Below are 18416 nucleotides of genomic sequence, written 5' to 3' on the forward strand. Positions count from 1 at the left end.
TTATACTCAGTTGTGAGTCAGTCTTTTAAATTGTTTTTGAAAATGTTGTGTTGGCGAAGTTCTTTAAATTAGAATTATGATTTCACATTACCCAAAAATTGTATATTTGGCTACTCTGAAAGATCATAAAGGCTCATGATCTGTCCCTCAGTTACTCCGCCAGTGCTCGTTTTGGCGGGCCCTTTTTCCTCGTTTTATTTACATGTTTCGTGACATGAGGACAAGAATGTGCTGAATTAGGTTGTCTTGGTAAAGCATGACTCTCTTGTTTCTATGGATTGACTTTATTGTACTTCAACTCAAACTAATGCACAACGCTTTATTCTCAGACAAAACGAGAGATGATTTCAAGGAGATGAAAAGGGAAATACGAACCATCAGTGAAAAGTTGAAAAGTCAAATGACATCAGGAGAAGAAGGTATAGATTTCATATGTTTATGGCGATTTTATTGGACCCTACAAAATAGGCTATCTACGGGCAAAAGTGAAATAAATTGATAATGTACAGAACTGTATGGATCTGTTTTGTTGTTCCAGGTTGTATCATTTGCTGGGGGTGATTGATGCCTTAGATTTAACGCATGTGATGAAATTATCAATTCTCCAAATCAACGTCCGTCTTAATTTTTTCCAAACTCTGGTTTATCACTGCACCTTTAAAAAAACCTGAGAATTAGGAAAAGAAAGTGACTCCTTAATCGAAGTCCGTTGTTTCCTGTGTGACTTCTATTTGCGTCAAAACGTCATTTCGTGACGTGGTATTTGTTAACGTTTTTATAAAACAGTAGTTGCCAGCAAATTATATTTTAGATTATGATATTTATAACGCGTATTGTAACTATACAAACCACTCTTTGAATACAAAAAAAAAGCACCCAGGAATATGTTGCTGGTTACATAAAAGTGTGAATTAAGGTTTAAAAAGACTAAATGTTTATTTTAAGGAAACAGCAGAGACAACCTTGAGCAGATGAAAGAGGAAATTGCAGACATCAAAGAAAAGTTGGACACTTTAATGAACCGACTTCCTCTGGAAGAAAAGAAACAGAAGATGGAAGGTAAGGACTACTTTTTTAGCGGGAGCGTGGCGGACAATTGAACAGCTGTTGTGGGTCTCGTTCGGTTAAGATACTATTACGTATTTTACCTTCTTTGAGTCACGAGAAATTAAACCGGATCAACGGTAGTTATCTGTTTCGGCGAATGATGAGCTATAGATGAAACAAAGTAAATGGTCTGCTGCTGTAGTGAATAAATTGAAAACATATTCTAAGCCGAAACCGCCACAAAATCTTCAAAATGGTAGGGTTGCGTATAGGTGTAACTTACTATTAAGAGGATAAAGGACTCATTAAGTTATTCAAGTTATCGCCTTGGTTCTATATTACGCTTATGAGCCCCACTGTTTTGCTGGTTTTTTTTTTTTTTTTTTGGGACAAAGTGGTTATCAATCTGCTTATAGAAAATGTTACCTGACCAATGACAGTAGTTATTTTATTTTTGGTATGACCATCGCCCTGAAATAAGTCAAAACTAAAAGCTGTTGTTGTGGTAGAAGAAACGAAAAAATAAAGTTATGGTTTAACTGAACGTGAGTGCAAAGAGCACCTTGTATAAGCTTGAAACTAAAATTGACTTATGTTCCACCGCAGAAAACCTCAAAGAGACACTTGAGCAAATGAGAAATCAAGTGAAAAAGTTGGGATCACTCCTAGATGAAGGTCAGTAGACGTCAACTGAGATATTTGGACGTATAGAGATTCTATCACTAGGCAATAAAAAAATAGCGGGTTCTTCCGTAACTTAAGCGGTGAACAGCGACTAATACATTAATAAACAAACGGAAAAAGCAACGGGATGACAGTTTAGCAACTAATGTTGGTAGTTACTGCTTGTTCAAACTGGGAGAAATTTGATAATTTCCAACGTCGATATTTGTCTATCTATATTTTGACATAACTATGGCAGTGATAGCGAAAGCTGATTTTAATTTTCAGACAAACTTCAACAGATGAAAAGTGAGATAGCGAACATGAGTGAGAAGTTAGACACTTTGGTAGCACAAAGAGAGACCGACGATGAGAGACCGACGATGAAGGTCACTGTGTCACAGCCGCCCTCTGTCTTTCGGAGAGGGAGGCTGTGATACAGGCTAGCAAGAGACACATTTCTGACGAAAGTGAATTTAAAGGAAATAATTTGGCTTAAACTCAACTTTTAGCAAGTTTTATAATTGTTATTGCAATGTTGTGTAGATGAAGGTATTTCATGGGCTTATGAAGGAATTTGTCTGCTCTGAACGATTATCAGGGCTGATTTTCTGTCAATGACTCACTCCACCGGCACTAGTTTTGGTGGACTCTCTATTACCCGCTTTATTTACATGTTTCGTGATCTTTCGTGACATGAAGACAAGATCGTGCTGTACTTAAGCTCCATTCTGATTGTCTTGGTGAAACATGACTCAGAAGCAGAACTGCTTCCACGGTGCAATCAACCTCTCTACCTGAGAATAATTTGACAAAAGACGAACAACAAGCACTGAAACGAATGCAAAACGACACCAACATTGTTATACTACTAGCCGACAAAGGACGTGTCACTGTTGTTATGGAGAAGGCTGACTACTTCGACAAAATGGACGGCAACATCTAGAGTGCATCACGCCAACTCTGAAACATTAAAATGGTAATAAAATCTAAAAATAAAAATTAAACACTTGTCGACGACAAACAAACTTACGAACAACTTAAACGCGACCCGACGCCAGCACTTCAACGTAAACTTAACAGAAAAATACTTACGCTTAAAAAGACTGACGCTATTGACACTCGACGCTACTATCGACTGAGGTGCTCAGTACCAGAACTACCGAAACTTTACGGACTACCGAAACTGCACAAACATGGTATACCTATGCGACCTATCGTGTCATTCTGTGGGTCCCCTACGTATCAACTGTCTAAGTACTTGACGACCATACTGCAACCCCTTACTGACAAATCAAGACGCAAACTCCAATCTACGGAGAACTTAATTGACGCTATTAAGACAGTACAGATACCTGACGACTACAAACTTGTATCTTTTGATGTGAAATCACCGTTCACCAGTATTCCACTTCTACTGGCATAACAGTGTACCGAGACGGCTATACAACAATCTACCGTTAAACTACCGTTACCGACAGAAGACATCCTGGATTGACTTGATTGTATTTCAACTCAAGCTAATGTACAACGCTTTATTCTCAGACAATACGAGAGATGATTTCAAAGAGATGGCAACGGACAAACGAACCATCAGTGAAAAGCTGAAAAGTCAAGTGACATCAGGAGAAGAAGGTATAGATTTTATATGGCGTTTTATTGAACCCCTCGAAAAAGGGAAACAAGTTGATAATGTGTAGAACTGTACGGAGCTCTTTTGTTGGAATGAAAGAAAAATGAAGTGATAACACGTATGTCTACTCAAGATGGGAAACCGATATTCTTACCCATATATGCCAGGTTCTATCATTTGCTGCGTGATTGATGCCTTCGATCTAACGTGCGGAAAGAAATTATCTATTATCCAAATCAACGTCCGTCTTAATTTTCCCCCCAACTCTGATTTATTACCGTACCATTAAAAAAACTAGGAAATACACCAGTAGGAAAAAGAAAGTGACAACTCAACCTTAGTCCTTTGTTTCCTGTGTCACTGCTATTTGCGTCATATCGTCATTTCATGGCGTGGTATTTGTTTAAATTTAAATAAAACAGTAGTTGTCGCAAATTATATTTTAGATTGTGATATTTATAACGTGTATTGTAACTATACAAACTACTCTTTGAATAAAATAACACCGAGGAATATGTTGCTGGTTACATAAAAGTGTGAATTAAGGTTTAAAAGACTGCATGTTTATTCTTAGGAAACAGCGGAGACAACCTTGAGCAGTTGAAAGAGGAAATTGCAGACATCAAAGAAAAGTTGGACACTTTAATGAACCCACTTCCTCTGGATGAAAAGAAACAGAAGATGGAAGGTAAGATCTACTTTTTTAACGGGAGCGGGGCAGACAATTGGACAGCTGTTGTGGTTCTCGTTTGGCTCAGGGTTGTGTATGTGTAACTTTCTATTAAGAGGATAAAGGATGCATTAAGTTATTCGAGTTATCGCTTTGGTTCTATATTACACTTATGAGCCCCACTGTTTTGCTGGTTTTTTGGGACGGGGTGGTTATCAATCTGCTTATAGAAAATGTTACCTGACCAGTGACACTAGTTGTTTGTTTTGGTATCACCATCGCCCTGAAGTAAGTCAAAACTAAAAACTGTTGTTGTGACAGAAATTTCTTTGAATTATAAAAGATCTTCTATCTTCTGCTTTTCGGTTTTCGTTTTACCAAATTATTTTCATATATATGCATATAAAAATGTCAGGAGGCTTGAAAGACTTCCTAACGTTTGGTGCGAATCGACAAAAGAAAAAACGGTCTTAAAAGTGCGAAACGACAAAAGGTTAAAAGTCTTAAAAGTTTCGCTCTTTATTTTGCAAATTAAGGCTGTGTTGCACTGTTCTTTATAGTGAAGGTGACCTAAGATTTTCAACTGAAACTGGCAATATTCTGCTCTTTCTCCGCGAAAACTAGAACCTCAATTTGTGAAATCAGAAACATATCAGAAAATTTCTTTAACAAAATTAAAAAAAAACTAGTAATAGATATTTCTCTTGTAAATGTCCCAAGATAGATAATGCTGAATATGTTTCTTGAATATGGAAAATATCGAGATAGAAATTAACAGATATATTACAAAAATTATAAATTAAAAATTAGTTCCCGTTTCCTTCTTTTATCTATGTCATATTGATTGTTTGCATTTTTGCCTTAACTTAAGAAATAGATCGGTTTTAGGCCGCCTTATTTTATCTGTCTGGACAGAAAAGTTACTTGAAGCAACTCCTATTTGATTACTTCTAGGTGGTTTTGATTCAGCTGAGATTATCGACGCAATTCGCCAACTGTACATAGGCCGCGAAGGATGGCTCGCACCGTTTCCTTGGTGTGAAGAGTTTCACTTTCATCTTGATAGTATTTTTACCAGACTCAAAGTGGTCAGCAGGAAAAAAACAAGAGGAACAGCGACAGACAGCATCGTCAACATGTCTGGGATCTTTAAACCACATGAAGAATGTCCACAACCAAGAACAGTGTTAATTGAAGGAAAGCCTGGCATGGGGAAAACCACTTACTGCAAGAAGATGGTATATGACTGGGCTACAGAGAAACAAGAAGCAGAAGATTACTTTCCAAGGTTCGAAACAGTGTTGTTTCTGAAGTGTCGTGATATGAAGTCTAACCTATGGGAGGCCATTGATGATCAACTTCTCCCTCGAGATGTTGAAGAAGACGTTAGAGAGAGATTCTTCAACTTCATCCGCCAGAATCAGTCCAACGTTTTGCTTGTACTTGATGGATTGGATGAGGTTCCCACTAGTAAATTGCCAGTGTTCAAAGAAATCATTCAGGGTCGCAGAGAACTTCCCAAGTGTCGCGTGGTTGCTACGGCACGGCACGAGGCTGGGATTAAGTTACGAATACACTGTGACACCCTCCTGCAAATTGAAGGATTTACCGAAGAAGACGCAAGAGAGTTTATCCTCAAGTACTTTAAAAACATGAAGAATTTGGCCGAGGAGCTCCTGTCCAAGTTGGTAAATGATAAAAACCTGAGAGACATGGCGGCAAATCCTCTTAACACTGTGCTCCTTTGCCTCATTTGTGAAGAATTTGAAGGCATTTTCCCAGAAAGTAGGACCCAACTGTACGTGGAAATCATAGAATGTATCCTTAGAAGATACAGAAACAAGAAAGGATTACCAGAAACCAATGAGGACCTCGTCGAAGTATACGACGCTCAACTGAAACATCTTGGCCTGATAGCTTTGAATGGTTTGCTTGAAGACAACTTGGACTTTGAGGAAAGTGAGCTTAAAAGTCATGCAGATGAATTACCTGGATTCGGATTTTTGTCAGTTCAGACCGGAGGCAGTAAACTAAGACCCCGTCGACACTACAGTTTTCTACACAAGAGTTTTCAAGAATGCTTCGCGGCAATCTATCTGTGTAGTCAGCTTCTCAATAAAGAGATCAGTGTCGACGAGTTAGCTGCTGATAGAAGATACCTTGAAGAGCTTCAAGAGGTCCTTTCATTTGCATGTGGTATGGTAGCGGCACGTTGCGAGGAAACAGCAGAAGCCCTTATCAAGAGTATAACGGTTCAAGTGAATTACCAAGAATACTTTCCTACCTTGCTTGGGTGCATTTCCGAATGTAGAAGAGAAGACAGCAGTTTTCATCTTAAAATGGCACGTGTTTCTGGCTCATTTCTCAAACTTCAAAGTCTTGATCTCGCACTTCAATTGCGTGGTGAGGGTGACGTTGGTCTTCTAGCTGAAGCACTCAAAGTAAATTCAACGCTGACAGAGTTGAATTTGGACGGCAGTGGCATTGGTGATCAAGGTGCTACTGGTCTTGCTGAAGCACTCAAAGTAAATTCAACGCTGACAAAGTTGAATTTGGCTGACAATAGTATTGGTGATCAAGGTGCTACTGGTCTTGCTGAAGCACTCAAAGTAAATTCAACGCTGACAGACTTGACATTGATTGGCAATGACATTTGTGATCAAGGTGCTACTAGTCTTGCTGAAGCCCTTAAAGTAAAGTCAACGCTGATAGTGTTGAATTTGGCTTGCAATGACATTGGTTTAATGGTATGCAGTGAACTCGTCGGCTTGGAGAATGATCATTGTTTCATCTTCGTTTCGTAAACAATCGTCATATGATGAAGACTTGCTTGTTGTTCTGAGTGAAAACAGCTATGGTTGTCTTTTTTAATCAAGTTATTTTTTACGTATCATAACTGATGTAAATAGATGGGTTGTTTTCATTATCGGTTTTTTTTCTGATGTGTACTGCATTACTGATAATTTTATTTCAAGTTCTTTTTGATTGACATTGTCCAATGTTATACGAGTCCGTCGTATTTTTTCTATCAGTATATATCACCTCTTTATCTTAAGTGGCGTCGGAACTGTATGATAAAAAAAATTCTACTACGTTCAAGACCTTCAACGCATGTCATATTGATTGTATCGTCAAGTGAATATTTTATGCGCCACAGAATGGATATGTGTGGGCATTGCTTCATTATGTCACGAATTATATGCTAAACATTTCCAGCGAATGAGATTAAGGTGATGGATTCCTTGGCTGTCGTGTGCTCTTATTGGGTGAGATCACCATCCGGAAAACATAAGAATTTTCCTGGACAATTCTGTCGAAGGTGGAAAGGCGCAGTGAGGTCAACCCTATGTGAAGTACCGAAGAAACACATAAAAAGGATCTGGATTACAAAGAACAAGCTACAAGTAGCCCTGAAACCAAAGGAGCTAAGAGAGAAGACTTCCCAATCCTTCTGTCACACCGTCTAAAAGGGTCGTGATAGCCTGGGTGCGTATTGATAATCGGTTCCCTGCGACGGTGGAATTCGGCGGTAACACAATTAAATTGTTAGATCTCAAGAAACTAATGGTTCAGGGAAATCGCATGGCGCGCCATTCAATCAAGAGGGTTATAAGGGAGCTGTGAAATATCTTACGCAAGAAGTACGGCCATTCAGACTCCTGAAAGTAGCGGAAACTTATCTAATCAATCTTCTCGAGATGCCGGCAATAATGGAGAGAAACGTGGCCTTATAAAACTGGTCTTATAAAACGCTATTAAGTTATTGTAGAGTAGTTTTGTCGATGCAAGCTTGGATCCTGTGACTAGCGTCCGCGGTCCTTCGCGGAATTTACTGGAAGGTGAACGCAAGTGAACAGATACAAATGCGATGGTTAAAGCAACTGATAGAAGTAACGGCCCTAAACGTTCTACACTTCCAAATGATCATAATTTCACTGGCAGGATCAACTTGTCAACGATTGCATCTGTTTTGTGGCAAGGAACAAGTTTCTTCAGACTGTGATCAAGTTTCTACTCGTGCTGAACGTAAGGCATTTCTGGCAGGCAAAAAGGTTGTGTTTTAACTGGCTAGTGGGTCAGCATGGCGTTAATAAATGTCCTAGCAAGTTCTCGTGTCGCGTGTGTCGTGGCAGACATCATACTTCCCTTTGCCATCAATCCTAGGAACCTTCTTGGATCTTCTATTGTTCATCCACTAGTCATGGTTGGCGTCAATGGTGAGAAAATGCCGTGCTCTCCTCTGGGGTGGGGCCAGTCACTCTTTAGTGCCGTCCACGTTGATCTCTCTCAGTTGCGCGCAGTCAAAAACATAATGCGTCGCGTGGCTCAGAACACCAATGCTACTGGAGTACGACTTGTGCTTGCTAGCAATTAGAAGAGACTTTGCGTTGACTAGGCGTGCCACGCAGATTGACAGACGGGAGTTATTGATGCTAGACAACCCTCATCATGTAGAGCGATCGCGAATTGCCAATAAATCTCATCTGTTAGGAGTCAAGTCAGGAGATCAGTCATTGGAATTTAGAACTCTGTCTAAATTTACCTGTTTGGCTGCGCTCTTATTGCACTAGGATCAAAACTGATATGGGTGCTGGTTTTCTCGCAGTGATTTCGATCACCAGTTATGAGCATCTGTGCGCTCTAAACGTTCAGGAGTTCAGGAGTCGACAATGAGTTTCGCTTGGAACTGGCCCGACATCGTGAAGAAGGCTAGTATGCAACTGATTGCCCTGAAACTGGGATGATCATCCACCTTTACCCGCTATAACGAAGGTAGTCTGCATCGGCTGCACTTTCAAGTGTCCAAATTACGCAGCATGGAAAAGCTATAAGGATGCGATAAAATAATCAATGATCAGCTTAATGAAGACGTGGTTGAGTCGACAGCTCACCGAGAGAGTTCTACATGCCCCTTTGAGCTGTCATTAGGGAAACTGCACAGCCTGCTGAGATGTGTGTAGTTCATGACTGCTCTATGCGGGAGGAAAGAAAACGCCTTCTCTGAATGATTGCCTTGAAACTGGACTCGCCCTTAAGAACAAGTTTCACGACGTCTCGGTTCTTGCTAGATTTCATTCGGTTGCGTTTACTGGTGACATGAAAAAGTCATTTCTGCGAGCGCGCGTTAGGGAGAGTGAGCCTGATGTTCTGCGATAAAGTGGTTGTGGGATTTGCACTCCACTGAATTCGAAATACAGATGTTGAGGTTCACCAGGGCACGTTTTGGTCTCACTCCTTCCCCTTTCTGCTAAGCAGTAGAATTTTCTCTGGTGGCATTTTTGCAGTTGCATAGATAGCAATCTTAGGCACAAGAGCTGGAAGAAAGCACTCGAGAGGATTCTAGCGACAACCAAGACACCCTCGGTAAGTAGCTGTTAGGCACTGATGCTTCCAGAGATGGGGGTTTTTGGCCTTACAAACGCCAGGTAGTCTGTAAAGGTGTTCCATTGGTTTCCTCACGAAAATGCTGAACTGATCAAAAGCAGGATTCTAGGAATGATAGGTCGCACCTATGAATTCCTCGGTCTGGTTTGCCACACATGACTACAAGGAACTACTACTCTTGAAATGCTTGTGAGCTGAAATAACAACAAGCCTGGGACGCTCCTCTACCTCATGAGCTTACAGCAAAATGAAGCGATAGGAGACTGACCTGCTCGTGAACATGGTGGTAACGGGCACGCTAGCGTCCTATCAGCGCAGTAGACCTCAATGTCTTCGGAGACGCAAATGCGTGTGATATCGCCGCAGCCGTTTACGCCTTTATTTGTTAAGATTCTTGAAAAATATATGGCATGGTGATTGTCAAAAAGCCGTGACGATTCAAAATAACCTGGAGAAAAACTGGAGGAAAAGAGCGCGCTTCAACTCCTCTCTGTTGGAGTGAGTCTCAAAAGGAGCCATAGGACTACACTAGCTGGAGGAATACTGTGCAGGCTTTATGCGTGACATGGCGCGAAACGGACAGGTAATGATGACCGCCGAAGCACGTCTTGCCACACAGCGTTTGACAACCCTAAGCCGAACTCGAACTGTTTGCAGGACACATGGCTGTAAGGTATAGTCTGCATACGAACCAAGTGGCCCATCAGGCACGAAGCGGCTAGAAGTATTTCTACTCCCCTTGGATGAGATGCTAGTCCATCGCAGGGTTACCCCAGCATGAAATTCGCCGGTACCATTTATGTACCTGGGTGGAGAGAGGCACTGTAAGAGTAAAGTGTCTGGTCGAAAAACACAACGCAATGTCCCCGGTCAGGGTTCGAACCCGGAGAGGAGCGCACTAACCATAAGGTCACCGAATACGCGTGACATGGCGCGAAAAGGACAGGTAATGGTGACCACATAAGCATGTCTTGCGCGCGAGTAAAATCAAGGAACATACGATTCATGATGAGTGGAGGCATGTACCTCCTCATCAGAATACTGTTTATCTCAATAGGCGTGGGGATTCCGTAACCGATGCAGCATTTTGGTGGAGTAGACCCAAGTGGCTACTGCAACAATGCGTGGCGGGCAAACCAGTAGAGAATGCGAAGTCCAGTCCAAAATAGTACGAGAGGTGATAGCAGTAGCTACGGTGGACTGGTGACCAGATGAATATGACCATTCACTTGAACGGCAAGATCTACCGAAGGCCGTTCGAGTCTGCGCCTGGATCGCATGGTTTATACATAATTCCCGCCAAGTGTCGTGGAAACGCTGGACTTGTGAGTACGCCACAACTGTATCGGAGTCTACTGGCCAAGAAGCCTTAGGATTGGTGATGTAGTCAATCAGTGTGAAGATGAAAGCAATCGTGGCGAGTGGCTGATAGGGATGGCAGTGCTCCTGTTCAATGGTCGTGATTGAGTCGTGTGTTCAATGAAACCCCGTGCAGGGAAATCTTTCTTTGAGAGACTCGTCCAGCCCATCTGCCACGAAAGCTATCGTGCAACAGTCCCACAAGAACTCAACAGTCATCAGATCTGAACCCGGGTGCACCACTTTCTCGACCGAGATGAGACGCGTGCCGAAGTTGCTGGTTGACCGCGCTTCCAGGATGCTACGTGAGATGAGGAGAGGTAGGAATTTAATTTACGCTCATGGAAATTAATTTAGCAGAGAACTTTTATTATAGGAATACCAAGTGTCTTTTCTCGGGTTATCGTTTGATATTGTGTTTAAGTGTTCTAAACGACATCAGTTTTCTTGCAGAAATCACGTGGGGGAGGGTGTCGGGACTGGACAAAGGACCTCGTTTACGTTTAAGAGCGTGACATCCCAGTGACTGTCTTGTCGAAAAACTTTTGATTTTTTATTTTAACAATGCGTGATGAGTGGTCAAGAGAAAATGTGTGTAGGCGTTGGTTCATTTTGCCACATATTATCTTATCTTTCAGCGAGAGAGGTTTTCTATATTTAAGGCGTGCTAGATCATTATAAGGGTGCTGGATTGCTTGGCTGTGCCATTATTGTGAGAGATTACGTGCGGTTGTGATTCTCAAGGAATGAAATCTAGAAACTATGGGTCTGTCCTATGTTCCCACAATTAAATGACTAAGAACTAAAGTATTCATGCCCTGAAAGCTTGAGAAAATTCAATTTTTGTCTTTTGGGAGAGGGGAGGGGAGATAATAAGAAAATGGAAGAGAGTCTTTTTTGGACATTGCTGTTAAGACGTGAATGTCACTCTATTGGCAAAACAAATCTTATACTTCCTTCCTACCCCTATCCCTTCCCCATCATCAATATCGTTTAGCTGCAGCAAACATGAATGAGTAAAACAAACCAACATTGAGCGTGGTTGGGAGGGGAGGGGTATATTTGTGAGATTTGCATATTTCAGTTATTATCTCATAGAAGCAGAGAAGACAAGCGTTAGTACTCAGTGGCCCTGCGTACAAGTCTAGTAAGGCAGAAGATTATCCACCCAAATAAGGCATTTACCAACCTCCTTGCTTCAAGGCTAGATGACGTCAGGGACTGTCTTATTTTACTGGACTTGATTCTCACTTTGTCTCCCTCAGCAGCAAAGTATGATAAAGGATCACTTAAAGAGTAATCTGCGACCAACTGTGACTCAGAGCAACCTGTCAGGCTTGATAAGAAGACGCTCTTCAGACAGCACATGAAAGCGTACAATCCAAACTAAGCCACCAGTAACGAGTGTTGTGGAGCGAAGACAAAGAGGCACATTCTGTAGATATTCATATTGACTTTAAACAATCTGAAACTTTCAGTAGATTTGTCCTAAGTGACTATCATGTTAGCAATGCAAGCAAAGAACTTAAATGTTTCTATCTCTACTATTCGGTCGTTTTTGTTGAAACTATTGATCATGATTGAAAGCCTTCGTGATATCAAATTACTGTGTTTTACATCACAAGGTTAGGCCCTATGTGCCACTGGGCATTCCGGGATTGAGTTAGTGAGTGACATCACAAGGTTACTGTATTTAGAATTCTGGTTTTGATCTAACTCAAGAGAAGTTAAGTCGACATTTTCTGTAGTCAAATTACCTTGGATTAAGTTGTAACTGCAACTTCTAGTGTTTAGGTGTAAAATCGAGCGTTTCTGTTACAATGTTTAGGGTTGAAGTTGTGAAGAAATTCATATTCAAGATTCAAATTATTACAAAGAATTATAGTTCATATCTTTGCTTGCTATCTTTGATTGTGTATTGTTTATAACTTGATAAATTAATTTGTATGTATTTTACCAGCAAATTTAATGTTTTGGGTAACCCTTTTGTAGGACTCGTATCCCATCCAGGGTGGGGTGGGGAAATACTCTTAATCACTTCATGCTACAGAAACTGGGGATATGCGCCGACCTGATGGCCTCTGGATCCTAACCTGGAAAGTGAAGAGAAGGTGCTCTTACTTCATCCAATCAGAAGCAATCGTAAATTGCCTCTCGCGCGTTTTTCCGCGCTAGGCACGTGTTGCATAATTTATGCCTTCAGTGGGTGACTTGTAGAATGATGAACGAAGATTCATAGAGCCAGCTACCATTTAATAGTTCTTTTAGGAACAGGGTCTCGTTCCTGAGATAACTTAATCGTTCCTTAAAGAATTTGTTAAAACATGCGGCAAATGCTCACTCAGAAAACTCGGTCTCGAAATGTAATTGTAAAATAGGAACACATGTGGAAGTTTGGAAGAGCAGGAATGAACAACGGATTTTTTTCCCACATCTGTTTCGAGTTTTCCCTAACTCTCCCAAGACGCAAGAAAACAGCTATAGCTATATAAGCTATAGCTATAGTAAGAAAACAGCTATACCTGGTATATTTTTTTTATTTTAGTGAAGTCCATTGTGTCTGCTATTAGTCTGATACTTTCTCCAATGAATCTACCCTTTACGTAGCCGGACTGACAAGGATGTATTACGCTTGGCAAGATCTTTTCCAAGCGAAGAGCAATCAATAGTTTTGGTCGCAATTTTGTAGTCAACATCAAGTAGCGATACTTTTTTTTTTTTTTTCTTAATTCTTCTTAAATGCTACTTACACTACTTACAATACAATATTAATGTAGTTACTTACACTACTTACAAAAAACGTATTACTTACGCCACTTACGATACTAACACTTACTCTATATAATACGCATACTCATGCTACTAACAATACTAATACTTACACTGCTTACAATACAACATAATTAGATTACTTGCCCTTCTTACAATTCTAGCACGGTAAGATCATACCAGTTTACTCCTGTCACTAATGTACATTCCGAGTTGCAAATTACAGAAAATATGCATGGTATATATATATGCGCCTTGTTTCTTTTCCTTTCATTTTTATTTTCGTTTTCAGGGGACTAGGGTCGAGTTGTCAAGAGATTACAAAAGAGGCAACAGAGGCTCCCACTTTTTTAAAACGATTGTAGTTGTATTTTTTTCCATTTCATAGATATGTTTTAAATACAGTAAGAAATCATTTAGTTTTGGAGGACATTTTTTCTGTCTACATAGCCAAATGTAATATTTAGCATTTAAGCAGCAGAAGTTAATTTGGAGTTTATGTTTAGAGCTATCCGGCCTTAGGCCCAGTGCTGTATCAGGCTCTAAGGGTGTCTCCTTGGCAATAACTTGGCAAGACTGTAGCCATACTTCAAAATTGTTCCAAAAATATTGAGTTTTTGGGCAAGCCCAAAATAAATGTACAAGTTTCTCTGTTTCTCTTTCGCAGAAAGTGCATTTCTCGCTATCGACGAGACCAATTTTTTTCAAGAAGTTGTTTGTTGATATTCTTCTATGAAGAAATTTAAAATTGAAAATTATAAGTTTTGTGCTCTTTGTACATTGAAAAGCCATTTGGTAAACCTTTTTCCAGTTGAGCTCTTGTTTTGTTGCGAGAGTGACGTCTTCCTCCCACTTTTGTTGACTTTGATTGGGTGGTTCACTTTTTCCTGATACAAGTTTCTTATATACTAGTCTACTAGGTTTTCTGCTTTTTAAAAATTTTGACAAGAAACTTTCATGTTTAATGGAGGTTCTGATGTTATGGGGTATATATCTTTGAAGAAGTTTTATTGAAGAAATGATTCCAAGAAAGGTTAAAGGTCGGGCTGTCAGGTCATGTATAGTCTGGAAAGCAGTGAGCGAGAGAAACTTTCCGGAGTCATCCATTAAATGTTCTACTTTTGTTATTCCTTTGAGGAACCATTCTTTAAAAAACACTGGTCTATTCCCAACTCTTATTAGTGAATTATACCATAAGGGCGATGACCGAAAGTGATAGTCTGATACAATCTTTTCTTCATAATTGGCTTCTGACCAGATTTCAAGAATTTCTTTGAAAAAAGGATCTGATACTTTAATAATGTTACGACTGTCTTTTATGTTTAGATTTCCAGTTAGTGTTACTTCACCTCCATATTTTTCAAGTTCTGAGTCAAAAAATCTTTTCCAGCTTCCATTGTTTTCCTTATCTAGATATTTCTTTATCCATGTGGCTTTGAGAGATCTATTAAAGGAGGTTATATCAATCATTTTAAGTCCTCCTTCTAAGTAATCATTAATCATTACCTTTCTTTTTATTTTGTCGCCTTTGTCATTCCATAAGAAGTTGTAAAACATTACATTTATCTCCTTTATTGCTGTATGATTTGTTTGCAGAGGAGAGAAAATATATACCAGTTGTGAAGCTATGAGGCTTTTTAAAACAGTAATTTTACCTAAAAGGCCAAGTCTGCGAAGTTTCCAGCATCCCAAAATCGATTTAATTTTTTCTATTTTATCTTTGTAATTCAAAGATATAGTTACATCAGGGTCTGTTGACAACCATACCCCTAACGCTCTGACGTTTTTTTTTGGCCATTTGAAGTCTTTTTCAGGGCAAAGTTTAAAATCCCAATCTGCACTTGCACCGATCCACAAAGCTTCTGTCTTTTTGCTGTTAAGTCTGAGGCCGGATATATCACCGAAATAGTCTATTATCTTCAAAGATTCTAGAAAGGATTCTTCGGAGCCGTCTAAAATAAGGGTCGTGTCATCTGCATATTGGCTAAGTTTAATTTCTTTGTCCTTTACAATTATGCCACGAATTTCTTTCTTTTGGCGAATTGCATTGGCGAGTACTTCCACAGAGAGAATGAATAGATACGGTGACAGAGGGCAGCCTTGCCTGACTCCCCGGTTGAGCTCAAAGAAATTACTTGCCCATCCATTGTTTAAAATACAGCTTTCGCTATTGCAGTAAAATACTTTTAACCAGTTCAGCAGTGATGGGCCGAAACCAAAGTATTGGAAGGTTTTACGAATAAAGGGCCACTCTAGGGTATCAAAGGCTTTTTCAAAATCAAGAAAAAGGAGCAGTCCCGGCATATTGTTTGCTTTTGAAAATTTGATGACGCTGTCTATTAAACGAATATTTTCTCCGATGAATCTGTCTCTAATGAAGCCGGTTTGATCGTCAGAAACAAGTTTTGGCAGGAAAGTTTTGATGCGGCTTGCAATAGCTTTTGTTGCAATTTTGTAATCGCAATTCAAAAGCGTTAAAGGTCGCCAGTTCTTTATTGAATTAAGGTTAGCATCCTTTTTTGGTATGAGCTTAATAATGCCCCTCCTTTGTGATATTGAGAGCTTTCCAATTTCGTAGGAATAATTAAAAGAGTGTATCAAAATTTCCGCCACGTCATTCCAAAACACTTTGTAGAATTCGCAGGGGAGACCATCGGTTCCTGGGGATTTATCTGTCACCATACTTTTCAGCGCTTCTAAACATTCATTCTTCCTTAATTCGCCCTCACAGAGAGATTGTTCATCGTTATTTAAAACCTTTTTGTTTTCTTGCTGTGGAAAGAAGAAAGCCCCTTCTTGGTTGTCAATAGCTACATTAGAACTGTAAAGATTTTGGTAAAACGATTCACATTCTTTTAAGATCTCTTTGTCTGTACAAATGAGGTCGTTGTCATTGACTTTGAGCTGGGTTATTGTTCCTTGTTTACAATGTCTCTTTTCCAGATTGAGAAAGTATTTGGTATTTTTCTCACCTTCATTGTACCATTGAGATTTAGATCTTAAAATTGCTCCTTTTGTCCTGTATTCTATTATTGCCGCCAGTTCGCGTTTCTTTGTTTCAAGGTCCGACCACACTTGTTCTCGTCGAGTTTCGTCGCCACTAAATTCAGGAAGACGTTTTTCAAGAGTTGCGATTGCTTGTTTTATTTCCTCCTCTTTTCTAGCGAGTTTCTTTTTCTTAGAAGTTCCATATTTCAAGGACTCCTCTCTCACTTTCAATTTAACCATTTCCCATAGTAAATTAGGGTTAACAGTATCATCTTGCGCGTATTCAACCTTGGTTTGTTTTATGATTGATTTTATCCGATTAACATACTCAATGTCATTTAAAAAAGAGGTGTTAAGTTTCCAAAAGCCTCGTCCTCTATTGTTAGAATGCAGCGAGATTTGTAATGTAATCATGGAATGATCCGTTTTGTATCCTGGTAATATGTCCGCACTGACGGTGTTACAAAATGTAGTCTGATTTACTAGGAAAAAGTCGAGCCTACAGTGAACTTCAGGTTTCTTTTGTCGCCACGTGAATCTGGAACTCTCAGGGTTTAAAACTCTCCATGCATCTATTAAATCCAGGTTTACAGAGAAATCGTTTATCACTTCCAGCGATTTTTTGTGGGATCTGGCAAGACCACCTTTTTTGTCCTTGTCAACATTCAGTACTAGGTTAAAGTCTCCACCAACAATTATCTCCTCGCATTTAAAGTCGAGTAGCTGATTAAAAACAGAGGTGAAGAAATTCGGATCATCTTCGTTTGGAGCGTATATATTTGCTAAGGTTATGTGTTTTCCATTTGTAATCAGGTCACATATTATGAATCGTTCCTTGGGATCGGTGTAAGCTTTCAAGAGCTGAAAACTGAAATTATTGTTAAAAAGTATGGCTACACCTGCTTTGTTACTAGAACAACAGCTGAATAATGCCTGGTAACCCCATTCAGCTCTCCAATCATGTATATTGTCTTCCGTACAATGGGCTTGTTGGATAAAATATACCGACATTTTTTTACATTTGAGCCAGTTGAAAATTTCACGTCTCTTAAACTTGTCTCCTAGTCCCCGAGTATTAATCAATCCTATTCTGAGATCCATTTTTCTCATATATTTTGTTAAAAATAATTTGATCGAAGGCGCTCAAGTGCATTGCTGAAATAAACCTTGAAAGTGGAAGCTGGCAAAATAAATAAAAAATACGAATATTTACATATCTACACATAAACACACTTAAAATCAATAATATTAGAAGACTGCTGATGGAATACGGTTGCATTCGTTACTTTGTTCGTATTTTTCATTTTAGAGCCGCCTAATATTAGTTCTAGATGTAGCGGAGGCCGAATTTATCAGGCATAATAATAACAACAACAAAAAATAGAAAACTATGTATGGACACATTATGCTCACAGTTCAAGTTCCTTACCCAAAGGCCAAAATTTACCTCGGACGAACAGCTTGTCGGGCTGGGCCTTGCTAAATGAAGCCGGGATGTTGTTTCTCCTGGCCTTCTTAAAGGTATCCATTTGTGCCCTCCGCCGCTCCACGATCTCAAAAGGCAGATCTTGATACATCTTAAAATTGGTTTCTCGCAGTCGGGGACCTAAAGCGAGCATGCTTTGACAATCCTTGAATCTCAGAAATCTTGCTAGAATAGGCCGCGGTTTCCCTTCTTTCTTCTTACCAAGGCGGTGGACTCGTTGGATTTCTACCGAGGCAGCATCAACATAGCCGAGATCCCTTTCGAGGAAAGAACGTAGCACCAATTCGGTATCTTCTCTGCTCGCGTCGTCCTCTGGAATGTTTTCGAATTTCAAATTTTCACGCCTAGAGTAGGCTTCAAGATACAGGTGTTGGTCTTCTACTTCTTTAACTCTGGCTCCAAGCTTAAGGTTCTCC

The 18416-nt window shown here is 39.9% G+C and overlaps 2 protein-coding genes and 1 pseudogene across 9 annotated transcripts in view; 2 read left to right on the forward strand and 1 right to left on the reverse strand.

Moving 5' to 3' along the window:
• The window catches only part of LOC110062436 (uncharacterized), an 88721-nt gene extending 76062 nt beyond the window's left edge, over positions 1–12659 (forward strand). For 6 of the 7 annotated variants that reach the window (XM_089294011.1, XM_089294010.1, XM_089294009.1 and 3 more), the window contains 6 exons: positions 330–419; positions 946–1059; positions 1654–1722; positions 3256–3345; positions 3918–4031; positions 4968–12659. In XM_089294011.1, coding sequence (XP_089150137.1) covers positions 330–419; positions 946–1059; positions 1654–1722; positions 3256–3345; positions 3918–4031; positions 4968–6817 — 2327 coding nt within the window. In that variant the 3' untranslated portion in view covers positions 6818–12659. The remainder of the gene's footprint in view (positions 1–329; positions 420–945; positions 1060–1653; positions 1723–3255; positions 3346–3917; positions 4032–4967) is intronic. The other variant, XR_016208552.1, reaches the window with a different exon arrangement.
• LOC149109723 (protein maelstrom homolog) overlaps positions 1–18416 on the forward strand; it is a 43540-nt pseudogene that overhangs the window by 13625 nt on the left and 11499 nt on the right. The gene's annotated exons all lie outside the window — the stretch shown is intronic.
• Positions 17924–18416, reverse strand: part of LOC149109724 (uncharacterized) — a 601-nt gene continuing 108 nt past the window's right edge. The window contains exon 1 of the mRNA XM_089294051.1: positions 17924–18416. This exon is cut by the window's right edge and continues 108 nt beyond it. Coding sequence (XP_089150177.1) covers positions 17924–18416 — 493 coding nt within the window.

This window comes from Orbicella faveolata, unplaced genomic scaffold, assembly GCF_042242905.1.
Source record: "Orbicella faveolata isolate gen_17 unplaced genomic scaffold, um_ofav_v1 contig_25, whole genome shotgun sequence".
Taxonomy (NCBI): Eukaryota; Metazoa; Cnidaria; class Anthozoa; order Scleractinia; family Merulinidae; genus Orbicella; species Orbicella faveolata.